This window comes from Macrobrachium rosenbergii, chromosome 47, assembly GCF_040412425.1.
Source record: "Macrobrachium rosenbergii isolate ZJJX-2024 chromosome 47, ASM4041242v1, whole genome shotgun sequence".
NCBI lineage: Eukaryota > Metazoa > Arthropoda > Malacostraca > Decapoda > Palaemonidae > Macrobrachium > Macrobrachium rosenbergii.
Genome location: NC_089787.1, coordinates 26445966 through 26460623, shown reverse-complemented (window position 1 = coordinate 26460623; position 14658 = coordinate 26445966). Strand labels below are relative to the sequence as shown.

General features: G+C 36.5%; 1 protein-coding gene across 12 annotated transcripts in view; it reads right to left on the bottom strand.

Annotated features, from left to right (window-relative positions):
* LOC136830685 (calcium/calmodulin-dependent protein kinase kinase 1-like) overlaps positions 1 to 14658 on the bottom strand; it is a 426905-nt gene that overhangs the window by 299615 nt on the left and 112632 nt on the right. For all 12 annotated transcript variants that reach the window (XM_067090378.1, XM_067090380.1, XM_067090381.1 and 9 more), the window contains one exon: positions 3235 to 3310. In XM_067090378.1, coding sequence (XP_066946479.1) covers positions 3235 to 3310 — 76 coding nt within the window. The remainder of the gene's footprint in view (positions 1 to 3234; positions 3311 to 14658) is intronic.

The window sequence follows — 14658 nt, the reverse complement described above, 5'->3', positions numbered from 1 at the left end:
TTTCAAGCCCTTGCGAAGGCGAAAGGGGAAGGTATGAGAAAATACGCAGCAGTGATACAAATCGATCACTGTGCTTTCGTTCTACCAAGTTCTGTTGCATTTTCAGTTCCCTTGAGATGGTCAGAGTTCTTCTCGGTCAAGGCCAAGAAAAAACAGGGGCAGAAATATACACACAAGATCATTATAACCTAACATTAAGGATGGAGTTGCAATTATAACCCAACATTAAGGCTGGAGCTGGGTTAATGGAGTTACATTACACATGAACAAGACGATTACTACATTATTATGAAAACAAGCTGATTAACAAAGCATACAATTTCGCGAGTTCCTGCAGAGAGAGAGAGAGAGAGAGAGAGAGAGAGAGAGAGAGAGAGAAATGCTACCATTTTCCAACCAAACACTACAGTGGAAAGTGTTACGAAAATGTTTCCTGCAGAGAGAGAGAGAGAGAGAGAGAGAGAGAGAGAGAGAGATGCTATCATTTTCCAACCAAAATGCTACCATTTTCCAACCAAACACTACAGTGGAAGTGTTACGAAAATGTTTCTGCAGAGAGAGAGAGAGAGAGAGAGAGAGAGAGAGAGAGAGAGAGAGAAGCTACCATTTTTCAAGCCAGAAACACATTTTCGTAACACTTTCCACCGTAGACGGAGATCAAAGGCGTTGCTTTTAATGTTCCCCTAACGACCTAACGAGTCCAGCATCCCGCTGGAACACTTCCCTTAGAAGCAGGACGGAGGTATAAAGAGGGGGGAATATTTAACAGAAGTGAGGAGAACCACAAATGGATGGAAAGGAAACAGGCATAGGTAATAAACACTAAGTAACGAAGTTTTGGAGTAAGGAAACAATTCGGAAGAGTAAGCTTCGAAGTAAGGATGAAATGCAGTGGAGAGACTAAGGAAGCTTTGGAGCTTTGGAAAAATGAAAAATAATGGGAATAATGATCTTTGGAGTACGGATGAAAAATAATGGGAAGAGTGAAGAAATTGGAGTAAGAGAGATAAATAATGGGAGGAAATTGAGGTTTTGGAGTAAGGATGAAAAACGGCAGGAAGAGTGAGGAAGCTTTAAAGTAAGGATGACAATTGTGGCGAGAGTAAGGAAGCTTTGGAGTAAGGATGAAAAGTAGAGGGAAGAAATGGAGGTTGTGGAGCAAGGATGAAAAATAGTGAAAAGAATAAAAAAAAAATCTTTGTGATTAAAGACAAAAATAGTGAAAAGAATAAACAAAATCTTTGGATTAAAGATGAAAAATAGTGAAAGCAAAAGTAAACCGTTAGAGTAAGAATGAAAAATAGTGGGAAGAGTAAGGGTAAGAAGAAGAGCTCGTTGAGTAAGTGGGTGGGGAAGGAGATACATGGGGGAATAACAAGCCGTCACCGCATGAAGGACGAACTGAAGAGCGGGGTGAGATAAGAGGAAGAGAAGTGAGAAAATAATAAGAAAAAGAGAGAGAAATGATCAGGTAAAGAGGTGAAAGGAGTGAGGGTTGAGGGGGATAAGGAGAGAAATAAAATGGGGGAAAAGAAAAATTATTATGTAAAGAAAAATTATGAGAATAAGGGAAACATTAATAGATGGAGAATACCAGAAATAGAGAGAGAAAAAGGATAAAATCTTAAGAGAAGACCAAATGTGGAGAATATATGAAGAATTGAAAGGAAGAATCCTTGAGAGGGAGAATAAGAGTGGGTGTTAAGGACAGTGAGGAGAGCAAAATGCGTGAGTGGCCACGGGAGAGGGAAAGAGAAAGAGAAAGAGTGAGGGGAGGGGGCAGGGGTGGGGGGAGAGAGATTGAGAGACTAACAGGAATGAGTTGAAAATCAGATACGATTTGAAAGACAGAGAAAGAGAAAGAGTAATAGCATGCGAACGAGAATAGAGAAAAATGCAGAGTCCAAATAAGTGAAAGTAAACCGATAACTAAAATGCATTTTAAAGGAGTTTGTCAAACGCTAATAAATAAATAAATAAAGTAAATGTTTCTTTTTAAAATAAAAGCTCCCCAGCTTTTCCTCGCAGCTGTTGCATTAATGCACAAGGCTCAAACCCTTGGAGAGCCTGGTCTTGCATGCAAGCCTTATATGCAGCGGAAACCGAGCGCTCAGGGTTCAGGAGGGGGAGGGGGAGGGTGAGAAGGAGAGAGGGGTGGGGGAGTGGTTAGAGTCGTTGGCTTCTTGAATATAAGGAATTCCTTTATCGGACAATCTGGATAGTTAGGTTGCCAATTCAAAATTCAAATAAGGAAGTTTAACGATGACGTTTTTGTTAGTTGTTTTCTGGCGTCGCAATGGCTATGGCCATGACGACGGACTTTTTTTGCTTGAATTTACATTATTTGGAATAAAGACAAAATCCTTGATAAAAGTTGTTCAAGAAACATTCTCGCATTCAAAGCAAGCCTTATTGGAAATTCCTTCACACCTTACACCCAACAAAATTGGCATATGCCCCTTGAATTGCATTCGACAAAATACTTCATAAGAAACTCAACTGCTGACTAACCGGATGCTTTATTATTTTTCTTTTGGGCCAGTGACATTTTGATAAGCTGTACAACAACAGCAACAACAACAACAACAATAATAATAATAATAATAATAATAATAATAATAATAATAATAATAATAATAATAATAATAAACTCTTCATAGCATAAATACAAGCTAAAACCAGCTGCTCCAATAATGTCTTTTCAAACATAAATTACAAACTAACAGTAACACTATACTAAATAAATCAAGAACCAAACTGACATTTCTCCTCGGACGAAAATATAAACTCCAGACATCTCTTTCTTACCTTAACAATGACAAAAATGTTGGTTTAAAAATAATATTTTGACCAGCTCCACAAAACTAAATAAATAAAGAATTCCATGCAAGTATACCTGCCCACTAAACAACGTTATCTTAATGAAAGTGTCAGAATATAAAATAAAATCATTCTACACGAAACTAAATGTGGAAGATAACGCCGACAGGAAGCAAGAATAAGAACCCTTTTACGTTCAGCTGAGAAATAAATGCAAACAAGAACCGCGTCATAGAATACGTTAGTTTACCCTGGAATAAATTATTCCTATTAACCTCAACCCAAATAAGGACTCCTGATTCACGTACATGCAGAGGAAAGCAATAGTTGCAAAGTTCAGCAATCTGACTAAACATCATAACCTTCCCATGATAAGATGGAATTGGAAAATCTCATCATTTTAACTTGACTCACCTCGGGAGATTGCCAATTTTGGGAGCGCGTGGACGAAACCCGAACGGCGTACGCCCCTCTTCCACATCACCGTTGGCTGAAAGAGAAAACGGGTGTTATAAAGGTTTCACAGAAAACGGTACCTGCCTGACCATAATTTTATGGGATACTACTTTATTTGTCCCTCTATGATTAGTCGCAACTACCACTCTTGTAAACAACATATACTGCCCTGTATTTTGTAATGACAAATATGAATATACATAAGCAAATGCACATACTTAATAAATTGGTTCAAAAGTTTGTATTCATATAAAATCCTAGTGTTTTGCAAGATTAAAAACGTAGGATGAGGGAAGATCACAAAAATAGAGAACCATTTTAATTATCATTGCATTGCAGTGTCAAATCCCCATCAACAATATGTTACTTTATCATAAGTACGGCAAAACTTTAATATGAACAAAAGCATATCCGCATATACTGCGTATTACTTCCACGATATACTATAACAAAAACATATATTCCAATCTTGGAAATTCCAAGAACATTACTTTTAACTAAGGAAACCTGCTCCATCAGACAGTGACGCTATAAACATCCCATACATGATGTTTACCACATGCATATATAAGAAGTTCATCAAGACTTGATTTCCCTATTTCCAACACAAGATTGCCTAACGTTGTCACAAAATTTTGAAAAAAAAAAAACCATAACTATAAGCCTCGTAACACTTTGAAAGTAAGTTTGATTGCTAAGAACACAGTCTTTTACATCACAAAATAACACGTTTCTTATTCATCACGTCATATAACTATAAATTATATATATATATATATATATATATATATATATATATATATATATATATATATATATATATATATATGTGTGTGTGTGTGTGTGTGTGTGTGTGTGTGTGTGTGAGTGAGTGTGTGTATTTCGGTATTTTTATTTCATCTCCCCTCAAAGGAGAAACCGTAGCTCTAATCTTTTGACACATGTAGATCAATCACATGAGAGAGAGAGAGAGAGAGAGAGAGAGAGAGAGAGAGAGAGAGAGAGAGAGAGAGAGAGAGAGAGATGGGGTACGGCAGCGAAGATCACAAACAATATCTCCTCTAACAAAACGACAGATTCACTAGAGTCTGTCTCACACTTGTCTCTTACGAGGGAGAAAATCATTACACTTGGATCTGTACGACGAGAAAGAAACAAGATGTACTTTAAGGGCCCTTTAAATGTCTTCATAACAGAGGAGATACGGTGGTACACAGCCCAGTGACCAACGTCAGGGTCAAAGAGAATCTCAAGAAAATGAATTTTCTCGGAATGAGCAGAATAACTGTCCGGTGTATGTGCAGTACCCAGAGGAAGGTAGAGACGCCGAAAAAAAGTCTTCCATAAAAACTGGAAGTGTTAAGAGTTGGTCATTCCCTCCATGGCCAACCCCCCGCCTCCCGCCCGCCTTGCATCTATGAGTAAAATTCCCTCCCAGATTTAAGGTAAAATTAAAAAAAAGAGAAAGAGAAGGGGTGTTTTTATTCTTTTTGGAATGAATCAGAGATATACTTGACACTGCTTCTTAGCGACTCTTGTTAAGAGAATAACGAATACAATTATAAAATTTTTTATTTTTTCCATAGGGCTCGCGGCCCCCCCTTGGAAATTGCTGACACCCCCTAGGGGCGCGCAGCCCCCCAGGTTAAGAACCACTGGTTTAGAATCTAGATGTCATTTCTTTTATCCAAAAGAAAGTCTTAATACCCTACACAAGGATCTTCTATCAACAGTTAAGGATTAAAAATTTCAGGTACTACATTAGAAACACTTAAAATACTGAAATTACCAATAGTGACAGATATACATCAAGATTAAAGGGACCCTTTTCTCTATTCAAAGACGGATAAATAGACCAATGAATGGGTGATATTTTGGGCCTAAGCCAAGGCACTGGGGTCATGGGAGCGATCCTGGACAGGATACGTGAGTTGCTGAGCAGTGTCTCAATCCTGACGGCTGAGTAATGTCGAACTTCTTTCTCTTGTTGAGATTATCAATTTTACAGTATAATCTAGTTATAATATATTCCAGTTCCTCGACACAAGCATAAGAAGTTCAGTAACCCGAACATTTTCTTATTGAAAAACTATGAATCACTCTTTAAATTAGTAGTTCCTTTCCCTCTGATATGCGATGTATGCCTTGTCCAAAATTCTTTGGCAGTATATTAAAATAAAACCCCATTATACAAAACCCAAAAAAATTTAAATAACACTCCCAACAAAAGACATCCAAATTCCCGACAACATTGATTTGTCATTCACCATAAAATTAACAACCAAACGAAAATAACCATTAATATCACCATAACAGCCATAGATACGCGCAGTTCGATGCCAGGCGAGGCTCAGTCCAAAAGGAAAAAAGAAAATGAGAAGATACCACAGGGGCATTCTGACTTTCACAAACAAAGGACTTGTTCTCTTGGGGTTCTGGATGCGGACTTGAAGTCCCCCAACCGCTAAACAATCGACCATACAAATGCTAATATAAAATGTGTACGGTCTCTCTCTCTCTCTCTCTCTCTCTCTCTCTCTCTCTCTCTCTCTCTCTCTCTCTCTCTCTCTCTCTCTCTCTCTCTCTCTCTCTCTCTCTCTCTCTCTCTCTCTCTCTCTCTCAATCAGCGATGCTTTTTCCTTTTGGAAATTCAGCTCAATGGAATGGTACGGATTTTAGCACAGGTGTTTTTATTTCTGTACAGAATTTATATATATATGTATATATATATGTGTGTGTGTACATATATATGTATACATATACATATATATATGTATATATATATAAAAATATATATGTATATATATATACATTATATAAATATATACATATATACAGTATATATATACATATATATATATATATATATATATATAAAACAGTGTAGCAGAAAACAATTTCCTTCAATTCATTTTACAGAACCTTCTCTAAATATGGTTCCGAGGCCCTTGTTAAGATCTCGACAACAAAATTTTCTTTACATATTCATCTGCCTGTTTATTTACCTAACCTATTAAGCTGAAGACCCCAATAAGGGAATGCTGTCCAAATCCAGCTGTTACCTGGTCTCAAATAAGCGCGTGTGCCGATGGACTAGAAGACCATGAGTTTACTTATATAGAAACAGATTAAGTTAACATATAATCCTGTTAGCCTGCTCTGGGGATGTGCTTCTACCTCACAGACACATAGTTAATCTGATACAAATGAAAACAGATTAGGACCAGAAGTTTAACATAAAATTCTGTTCGCCTATTCTCTGGATAATCTGTTACCTCAAAGACAACAGACACTGTCAGTTAGATACAGGTTGAAAACAGAACCAACTTTCGAGGCAACTTTATGAATAATGCTTTTAATCTTTAATCAATTTCCTGCTGGTGATAATGCGTTAATTAGTATCGTTTGATAAGAGATCAATCAAAGTATTCTATAATATTAAACTTCCAAACCGAACTTTATCAACTTTCTCAATTTCCCTACAACTCCCTAGAGGCGTTTCCCCACAATAAGCGATTAAACTCTCTCTCTCTCTCTCTACTTTATCGATCCTATCTATACCTGTATAATACCCTGGTAGCGTTTCCCCACAATAATCGATTCAACTCTCTCTTTCTCTAATTCTGCAGAATTACTTCCTTATAGACATAGACCTCGGGCTACTTTATCAACCATAATCGATTCAGCTCTCTCTTTCTCCAATTCTGCAGAATTACTTCCATATAGACATAGACCTCGGCCCATCACTCTCTCTCTCTCTCTCTCTCTCTCTCTCTCTCTCTCTCTCTCTCTCTCTCTCTCTCTCTGCATCAATAACGACCAAGATAAGTCTTATCAAAGTCTCATCAATCAGCTAATGAAGGAATACCTTAACATCTCATTACCAACTCCCAAGTTTGGGACTGAAGCTCTGTCGAACTTGACACCAGTCTAATCAATCAACTACACAGCGAAGACAATTAAACCCTTTTTCTTCGACAGATATCTCACATTTGCTTAGATGTTCATCGATGGCGTAATGAAATAACGACGATGAGACTAGGAAGTTGCAAGTGAAACCTAATAAATGAATTGCAGTTAAAGGAAGTAATCTATCCACCAGCCGCAAGTGAATCCTAATAGATAAATTACATTCGAAAGAAATAGTCTATCCTCCAATCGACGCCTGTTTATCAAATTTCCAAAACTGTCAGTGAATACAAATAAGTAAATCGCTATTAAATAAACTTACATTGCCAACTGTCCATCAAGTTTCAAATTGAAGGTCAACATCGCCTGAAAAATTTAGATGAATTCTATTTTAAAAACCATTAATTTTAGAAAAGCAATCCCAATTATCTTCTCATTTTTAATATAGTAATATAGCCTGACTGAAGTTGTAATCCAATAACCTCTCTTTCCCGTCTGAAAGTTGTAATCCAATAACTTCTCAATAACTTCCGAAAGCCTTTACAATCTCTCTAAAAGTATTAAAACTTTCGTAGTAGTAGTTGGGGTATTAAGTTACTCATTCTTCCCTTAAGCAGTGTCATTCTATCATCCATTCGTCCTTCGGAAGCGAAAACGAGTAACAAATGCGCCGAAGTTTCTTCGGCGCAATCGAGTTTTATGTAAAGCCGCTGTAGCATATAATCAATGCCACCGAAAACAGATCTACCTTTCGGTGGTCTCGATATAATGCTGTATGAGCAGCGGCCCATGGAACTTTAACCACTGCCGGATGGTGGCATATCCTATATCGTTGTCAGATGCACGATTATGGCTAACTTTAACCTTAAATAGAATATAAACTACTGAGGCTAGAGGGCTTCAATTTGGTATGTTTGATGATTGGAGGGTGGATGGTCAACATACCAATTTGCAGCCCTCTAGCCTCAGTAGTTTTTAAGATCTGAGGGTGGACAGAAAAAGTGCGGACAGAAAAAGTGCGGACGGACAGACAAAGCCGGCACAATAATTTTCTTTTACAGAGAAAAAAAGTTACTACAATATTCACACTTCCAGAATTCCATAAATATGTGAGAAACGGGAGTTTCATCTTCTTTAGTTCTTGACAAAAAAAAAAAAATAAAGATAAATAAAATCACGAAAAAAGGTCCCTTATAGCCACATTCAAAATAAAAAAATCGAGCATGACAACACCATTACCTTCACTTGCCCCAGTATCACAATTTTAGACCTTGACAAAGAAAAAAAACAGGAAAAAAGATCACTTACAGCCCATTCAAAAAAAAAAAGCATGACAATACCATGACATTTTCCCAGTCATATCTCATCTCGTAAGCATCACTTATTACTCAAGTAAAAAAAAAAAAAAAACTTTTTCCGAAAAAAAACTGTCTTAGTACTCGTACAAGGTCCTCCTTTCTTAAAAAAGCTCCGACAAGACGGTGGTACGGTTACCATCCACAACCCCACCCAAGCCAAGCAGCCGCTCCTTTCACCTAAGAGCATTAAATAAAAAACATCGGGATCAATATCCTTTGTAATAAAGGTTTTTTTTATCCTCCACACAAAAGAGAAATGGATTTTTTCATTTTTTTTTTTATTTTACCGCCGGCGCACTTGTTGACGCCGCTCCATAGAAGCTCAATCGGATCCTGGCCCCCCTATACCCCCTCCCCTCCCTTATCCCTAAGCCCCTTGATATAGTTCCCCTCTCTCTCTCTCTCTCTCTCTCTCTCTAAACAACACTTTCTTTCATCATACGTTGTCGAGGGGAATCCGATATTGGCCTGGTTTCTCGACTAAAGCGACAACAACATTTTCCATAGTTTTTTATGAGGCTCACACAACAACACGATTCACACTCGCTCTCTCTCTCTCTCTCTCTCTCTCTCTCTCTCTCTCTCTCTCTCTCTCTCTCTCTCTCTCTTTCTCAGGCTTCTCGGTTTGACTGTGTTTATCTGTATCCGTCTTATTCTCTCTCACATAAATTTAGGAATATACACGAAAATGTCAGATCTTCATTATAACCATTAACATAATTCATATACATGTGGATATACATACCTTAATATACATTTATTTACACTTTTATATAATTATATATGTATACATTACATATATACATATATATATACATTTATAAGTATATATATACAGTATATATATATATATATATATATATATATATATATATATATATATATATATATATATATATATATATATATATGCTCACATTAATTCTGGACCAAAGACAAGGTCACGTCGCTGAAATCTACCCAAAAAAGGAAATCAAAAAGCTCTCCCAACTTGGAATGCTACAAGTAATCCCATTTAGGATTCAGCAGAAAAACTTCAAAAGAATCCTTCACGCGAGATTCAGCAAGGTCCAGCAGGAGCTTTGGTTTCAGCCCCGAAAATTCAGGAGCATTCGGTTTAGGTGGACACGCGACCTCCCTAGGGTCATCGTTATTCGAGGGACATATGAGAAACTGTATAAAGTTCAGGGAAGTTTGTCAGAGGACTGTCATAACAAAGGATGTGCGACGAACCCCTTTCTTCCGGACAACAATAAGGCCATCAAGATCAAAAATCCCCCGTAGGGGGGTAGGGCTGTCAGTGCACCTCATGCGGTGCGCTGTAGGCGTTTACTTAATGTTCTTCGCAGCGTGCCTTAGATGCAACCCCTTTTGTTCCTTTTACTGTACCTCCTTTCATATTCTCTTTCTTCCATCTTACTTTCCACCCTCTCCTAACAATTGATTCATAGTGTAACTGCGAGGTTTTCTGCCCCTGGTTGCAAGGTTTTCGTTCCTTTACACCTCCTTTCATATTCTCTTTCTTCCATCTTACTTTCCACCTCTACTAACAATTAATTCATAGTGCAAGTGCGAGGTTTTCCTCCTCTTACACCTGTAAAGCCTTTTTTGCTGTCAATTTCCGTTTCAGCGCTGAATGACCTCATAGGTCCCAGTGCTTGGCCTTTGGCCTAAATTCTATATTCAATTTGAGATAAAAAAAAATCTGATCAGAGCTTTAATGAGAGAGAGAGAGAGAGAGAATTTCCAGATAAAGGAATAATTCTTAATGCTTACCAATTACAACACAGAACACGATACATAATTATTTCATTTCTGTCAGGCTTGAGACAGAGAGAGAGAGAGAGAGAGAGAGAGAGAGAGAGAGAGAGAGAGAGAGAGAGAGAGAGAGACTTTTCATCAGCTGATTGTTTCATTTCTGTCAGTATGAACGAGAAGTATACCGCCCATACTGTAGTTTTTCAATCTCTTCGCTCTGTCAAAGTATAAACAAAATATCACTAATCAAATCTTTCCACGACAACCAATAACCTTTTTAACCGAAGGAAGTAAGTGACAAAAACTATTATTATGTACTAAGATTTATATAATAGTTACTAAGATTTATAACATTAAAATGACAACGAAGCAGCAGTTCAGGTGTGACTGAGCACTGGTTTATTTATTTTTTTTCTCTCTGAAGAGAGAAACCGGATGGCTTAATGTCGATTGTATATATATACAAATAAATATACATATATATGTAGATATATATGTGTGTATGTACGTATATATGTATGTATATATACATATATATATTTATATAATACATACATATACATACATACATCCATCGCTTCCTATACTAATATCCTGACCTTCCTCTGATAGGAAACCCCGCGTAATGGTGAACCCTGCTTGGCTGATCCATCTCCGCACTAATTACCAATTATCCGAATTCCTGATGAATATCACAGCTAATCGCCCATTAATAAGCCCGCTGTCTCCATGGTCGTCTTGCTAATTAAATCTGTTCTCACCTGAGTCCGCTGCAAAAAACAGAGTTGTTATTCATCGATGTTTCTGAATGGAAATGCTAATGGAGGTAGGACATTTTGTATTGTAATGTTAATGAGGTTTAATTTAGTTTCTTGATATACAGGTTTATTTCTCTGTTTCTCGCTATACACACATACACACACAGGCGCAAGCACGCACGCAACGTGGAATCCCGTGATTTCTCCCTCTGTAAAAAGAAGTAAAGAAAATGATTGTACAATTGTGAAAAGTAAATCAAAATAGCTAAATAAAAAAGTAAAGAAGGAAAAGTAAAGCTAATATTCCATGAGATTTTACCTCAGTAAAAAGGAGAAGAAAAAAAAGGAAGATATAGTTATGAAAAGTAAAGAAAAATAGCTAAAATCAAAAAGATAAAGAAGGAAAAATAACCCCAATATTCCAGTAAAAAGGAGAAAAAATGAAAAAAGAAGTTACAGTTATGGAAAGCAAAGAGGAAAAAAAACTAAAGTAAAAGAGAAGATGAAAAGTAAAAAAATAAAAATAGCTAAAATAAAAGAGTAAAGGAGGAAAAATGGCCCTAATACTCCATGAGCAGAGTTCATCGATCAGTCCATCATTAAAAGAGAGTAATTAAAAGGTATAAAAGTCCCATTTAACGAGAAGTCGACGCCAAAGATCCCAGACGGAGTAATTAGTCCTTGATAAGACTCCTCTCCTGATTTGGACTGTCTGTCTGTCTGTCTGTCTGTACCTAAACCCCCGCCCCCCCCATCGCCTTTAAGCATCTACTACCCCAGTGGTTCTTAACCATGGGTGCTCGCATCCCTAGGGGGTGCGAAGCCGGTTCCTAAGGGGTGCGAGGATGCCTACGAATAATTAAAGCAAAATATATTTTTATATACTCATGTTATTTTTTATGCAAAAGGATAAAAATAAAATAAAATAAAGTAAAATAAAATAAAATAAAATACATAATTAATAATAATAATAATAATAATAATAATAATGATTATTGTTATTATTATTATTAATGATTTTATTTTATCTGTACTTATTTTTTTTATTTCAGCAACTCAGGGGGTGCGAGAAGTGACTGCTGATTTCAAAGGGGTGCATACATCGAAAAAGGTTAAGAACCGCTGTTCTAACTCTGCACTGCCCTCATTTTCTTATAGTCTCCCTAGCCTCTGTCAATTACATATCCTCCAGCCATTTTTTTTTAAGTATCCCTTCTGTTCCCATTTCTATTTGCAGTGAATCTACTTCCCACAACACTTCTATTTAAGTTTCCACTTCTCTTTTTTTCGAAGCGTCACTTATGTTCCCATTTCTATTTGCAGTGAAGCTACTTCCCACATCTGTTTAAAGTTCAAACATTTGGCCGTCGTCCAGTTTTCACAGCAATTCAACTTTTTGTTAAATCTTTTACGTGTATATTGTCTGCATTATTACAGTTTCCCATCACTGCACAGTCTCTCTACTCCTCCTACACATCTGTTCATCACTTCCACAATTACCACTTAACATCTAACACACCTTTCTTCTATTCCCTATTTCCTTTCAGTCACAACTTTTCCCGTGCTCCTACAAAAAAGGTGAGGTGTTGGACAATCGCAGTCATTTTTGCTTCAACCAATCACAAGGGAATTCCACATTACTTGGCTTCAGTCAATCAGAGAGAGAGAAGTCTTTTGTCCGTTCCACCACATTAACAAAGCCCTACTTTTCCTAGGCCTTAATGAAGAGAGAGAGAGAGAGAGAGAGAGAGAGAGAGAGAGAGAGAGAGAGAGAGAGAGAGAGAGAGAGAGAGAGAGAGAGGGCAAAACGCATATCTCTGGGTTGCTGGGGTGACGGATGTCTGCCATCATTTTTTTAAGAAGCTCAAAATGACAATAACAGCAAATAAAAAATAGATTAAACTTAATTACACCGTACTTCTCATAATCATAGCATATAAAAATTAATTATGCGATCTACTTGTTTTTTCTGGTGTTATACAATGCAGTCTGTTAATATCAGCTTGCATCACAAAATTCCTTTGTACACATAGCTATATGAACATGACGCCTTCAAATATCTGTTTATAAATGGATACCGTTGTCACCTCCAGTATGGATTAAGTCCCTAAGAAACACCTACGCATAACGAAACCCTCCTACAAAAAGAAGAAAAGAAAAACACCTCCTTGAAACCCGTGAAACGTCTCCGACAAACAACTTCCCAAGAATGAAAACAGGTCCTCAGCAGATGACACAGTCTGGGATACTTTGATTTGCAGCCAACAGATGGCGGTGACGTCTCTGCGAGAAGATAAAATATCCCCTTTCTTGTTTGTGATTGGACATCGTTTCCTACTAAGCCAGATTACCTTCATTTGGAACGCTTCTACCTTTTTTTTACAGGTATCGCTCTGGTATTGATCCGACTTTCTCTCATCGTTTCTTTTCTCCAGTTTTCTGGTCTTCTAGTTCTCTGGCTTTCAGTATCTTTTTAAAATGTTCTCTCGTGAAAATGGCCTGGATTTTCAAGTCCTCTAGTTTCCAGTACCGTCTGTCATTTATACTGTTTTTTCGTATATTTCTTACGTGTTCCAGCCTTTATTTTTCACTACAGTTCATTACAATCTACAGCTACATTACTTATTTTCCATCACCGCGACTCAAAAATGATAAATTATTTACAAGGACAAAAAATTATTTACACGGTAACAAAGTAATAAACGCTTCTAAACCATAAAAGACTATAATCAACTGTGTACCAAGAAGACTATTACCATAACTCACTTTATACACATGATTTTATATCATAATAACCCTATATATGCCCATAAGCCATATATTATGATCATGTTATGCCTGTAGCCCAATCATTTTAATGCTTTATATACGTTATTCCTATCATTATAATCTTTTGTAATACCTCAAGGCTTTTCATTATACTTTGTTTCACATAAACAGGATATAAATAAGAGTGGCTTCATCTAGTCATAACAGAATAGCTTCAAGAGAGAAATATTTCAAAATAACATTACAAACAAAAAAGGAATAAACATGAAAAGAACCAGGCGTGAATATAAACACAAACACACACACACCTGAAACAATACTTCAGCCTGAGACCATGAGAAAAAAAATAGAATAAAATCAAGAGAAAAAATAGAATACAATCAATAAAAAAATATAATAAAATCAAGAGAAAAAATAAAATATAATCCAGGGAAAAATAGAATAAAATCAAGAAGAAAAATACATTAAAGTCAAGAGGAAAAAATATAATAAAATCAAGAGAAAAAAATAGAATACAATGAAGAGAAAAAATAGAATAAAATCAAGAGAAAAATACATTAAAATCAAGAGGGAAAAATAGAGTAAAATCAAGAGAAAAAATACATTAAAATCAAGAGAAAAAAATTGAATAAAATAAAAATAAAATCAAGAGTAAAAAATAAAATAAAATCAAGAGAAAAAAAAGTAATAAAATCAAGAGGAAAAATACTGGTAATTCAAAATAGGGGACATTTCGAAATGACGAAATGTCAAAGTGAAAATACACACACACACACACACACACACAAGCACCACAAGCACCAGTGCATTTGCTCCCGGACCCCGGAGCC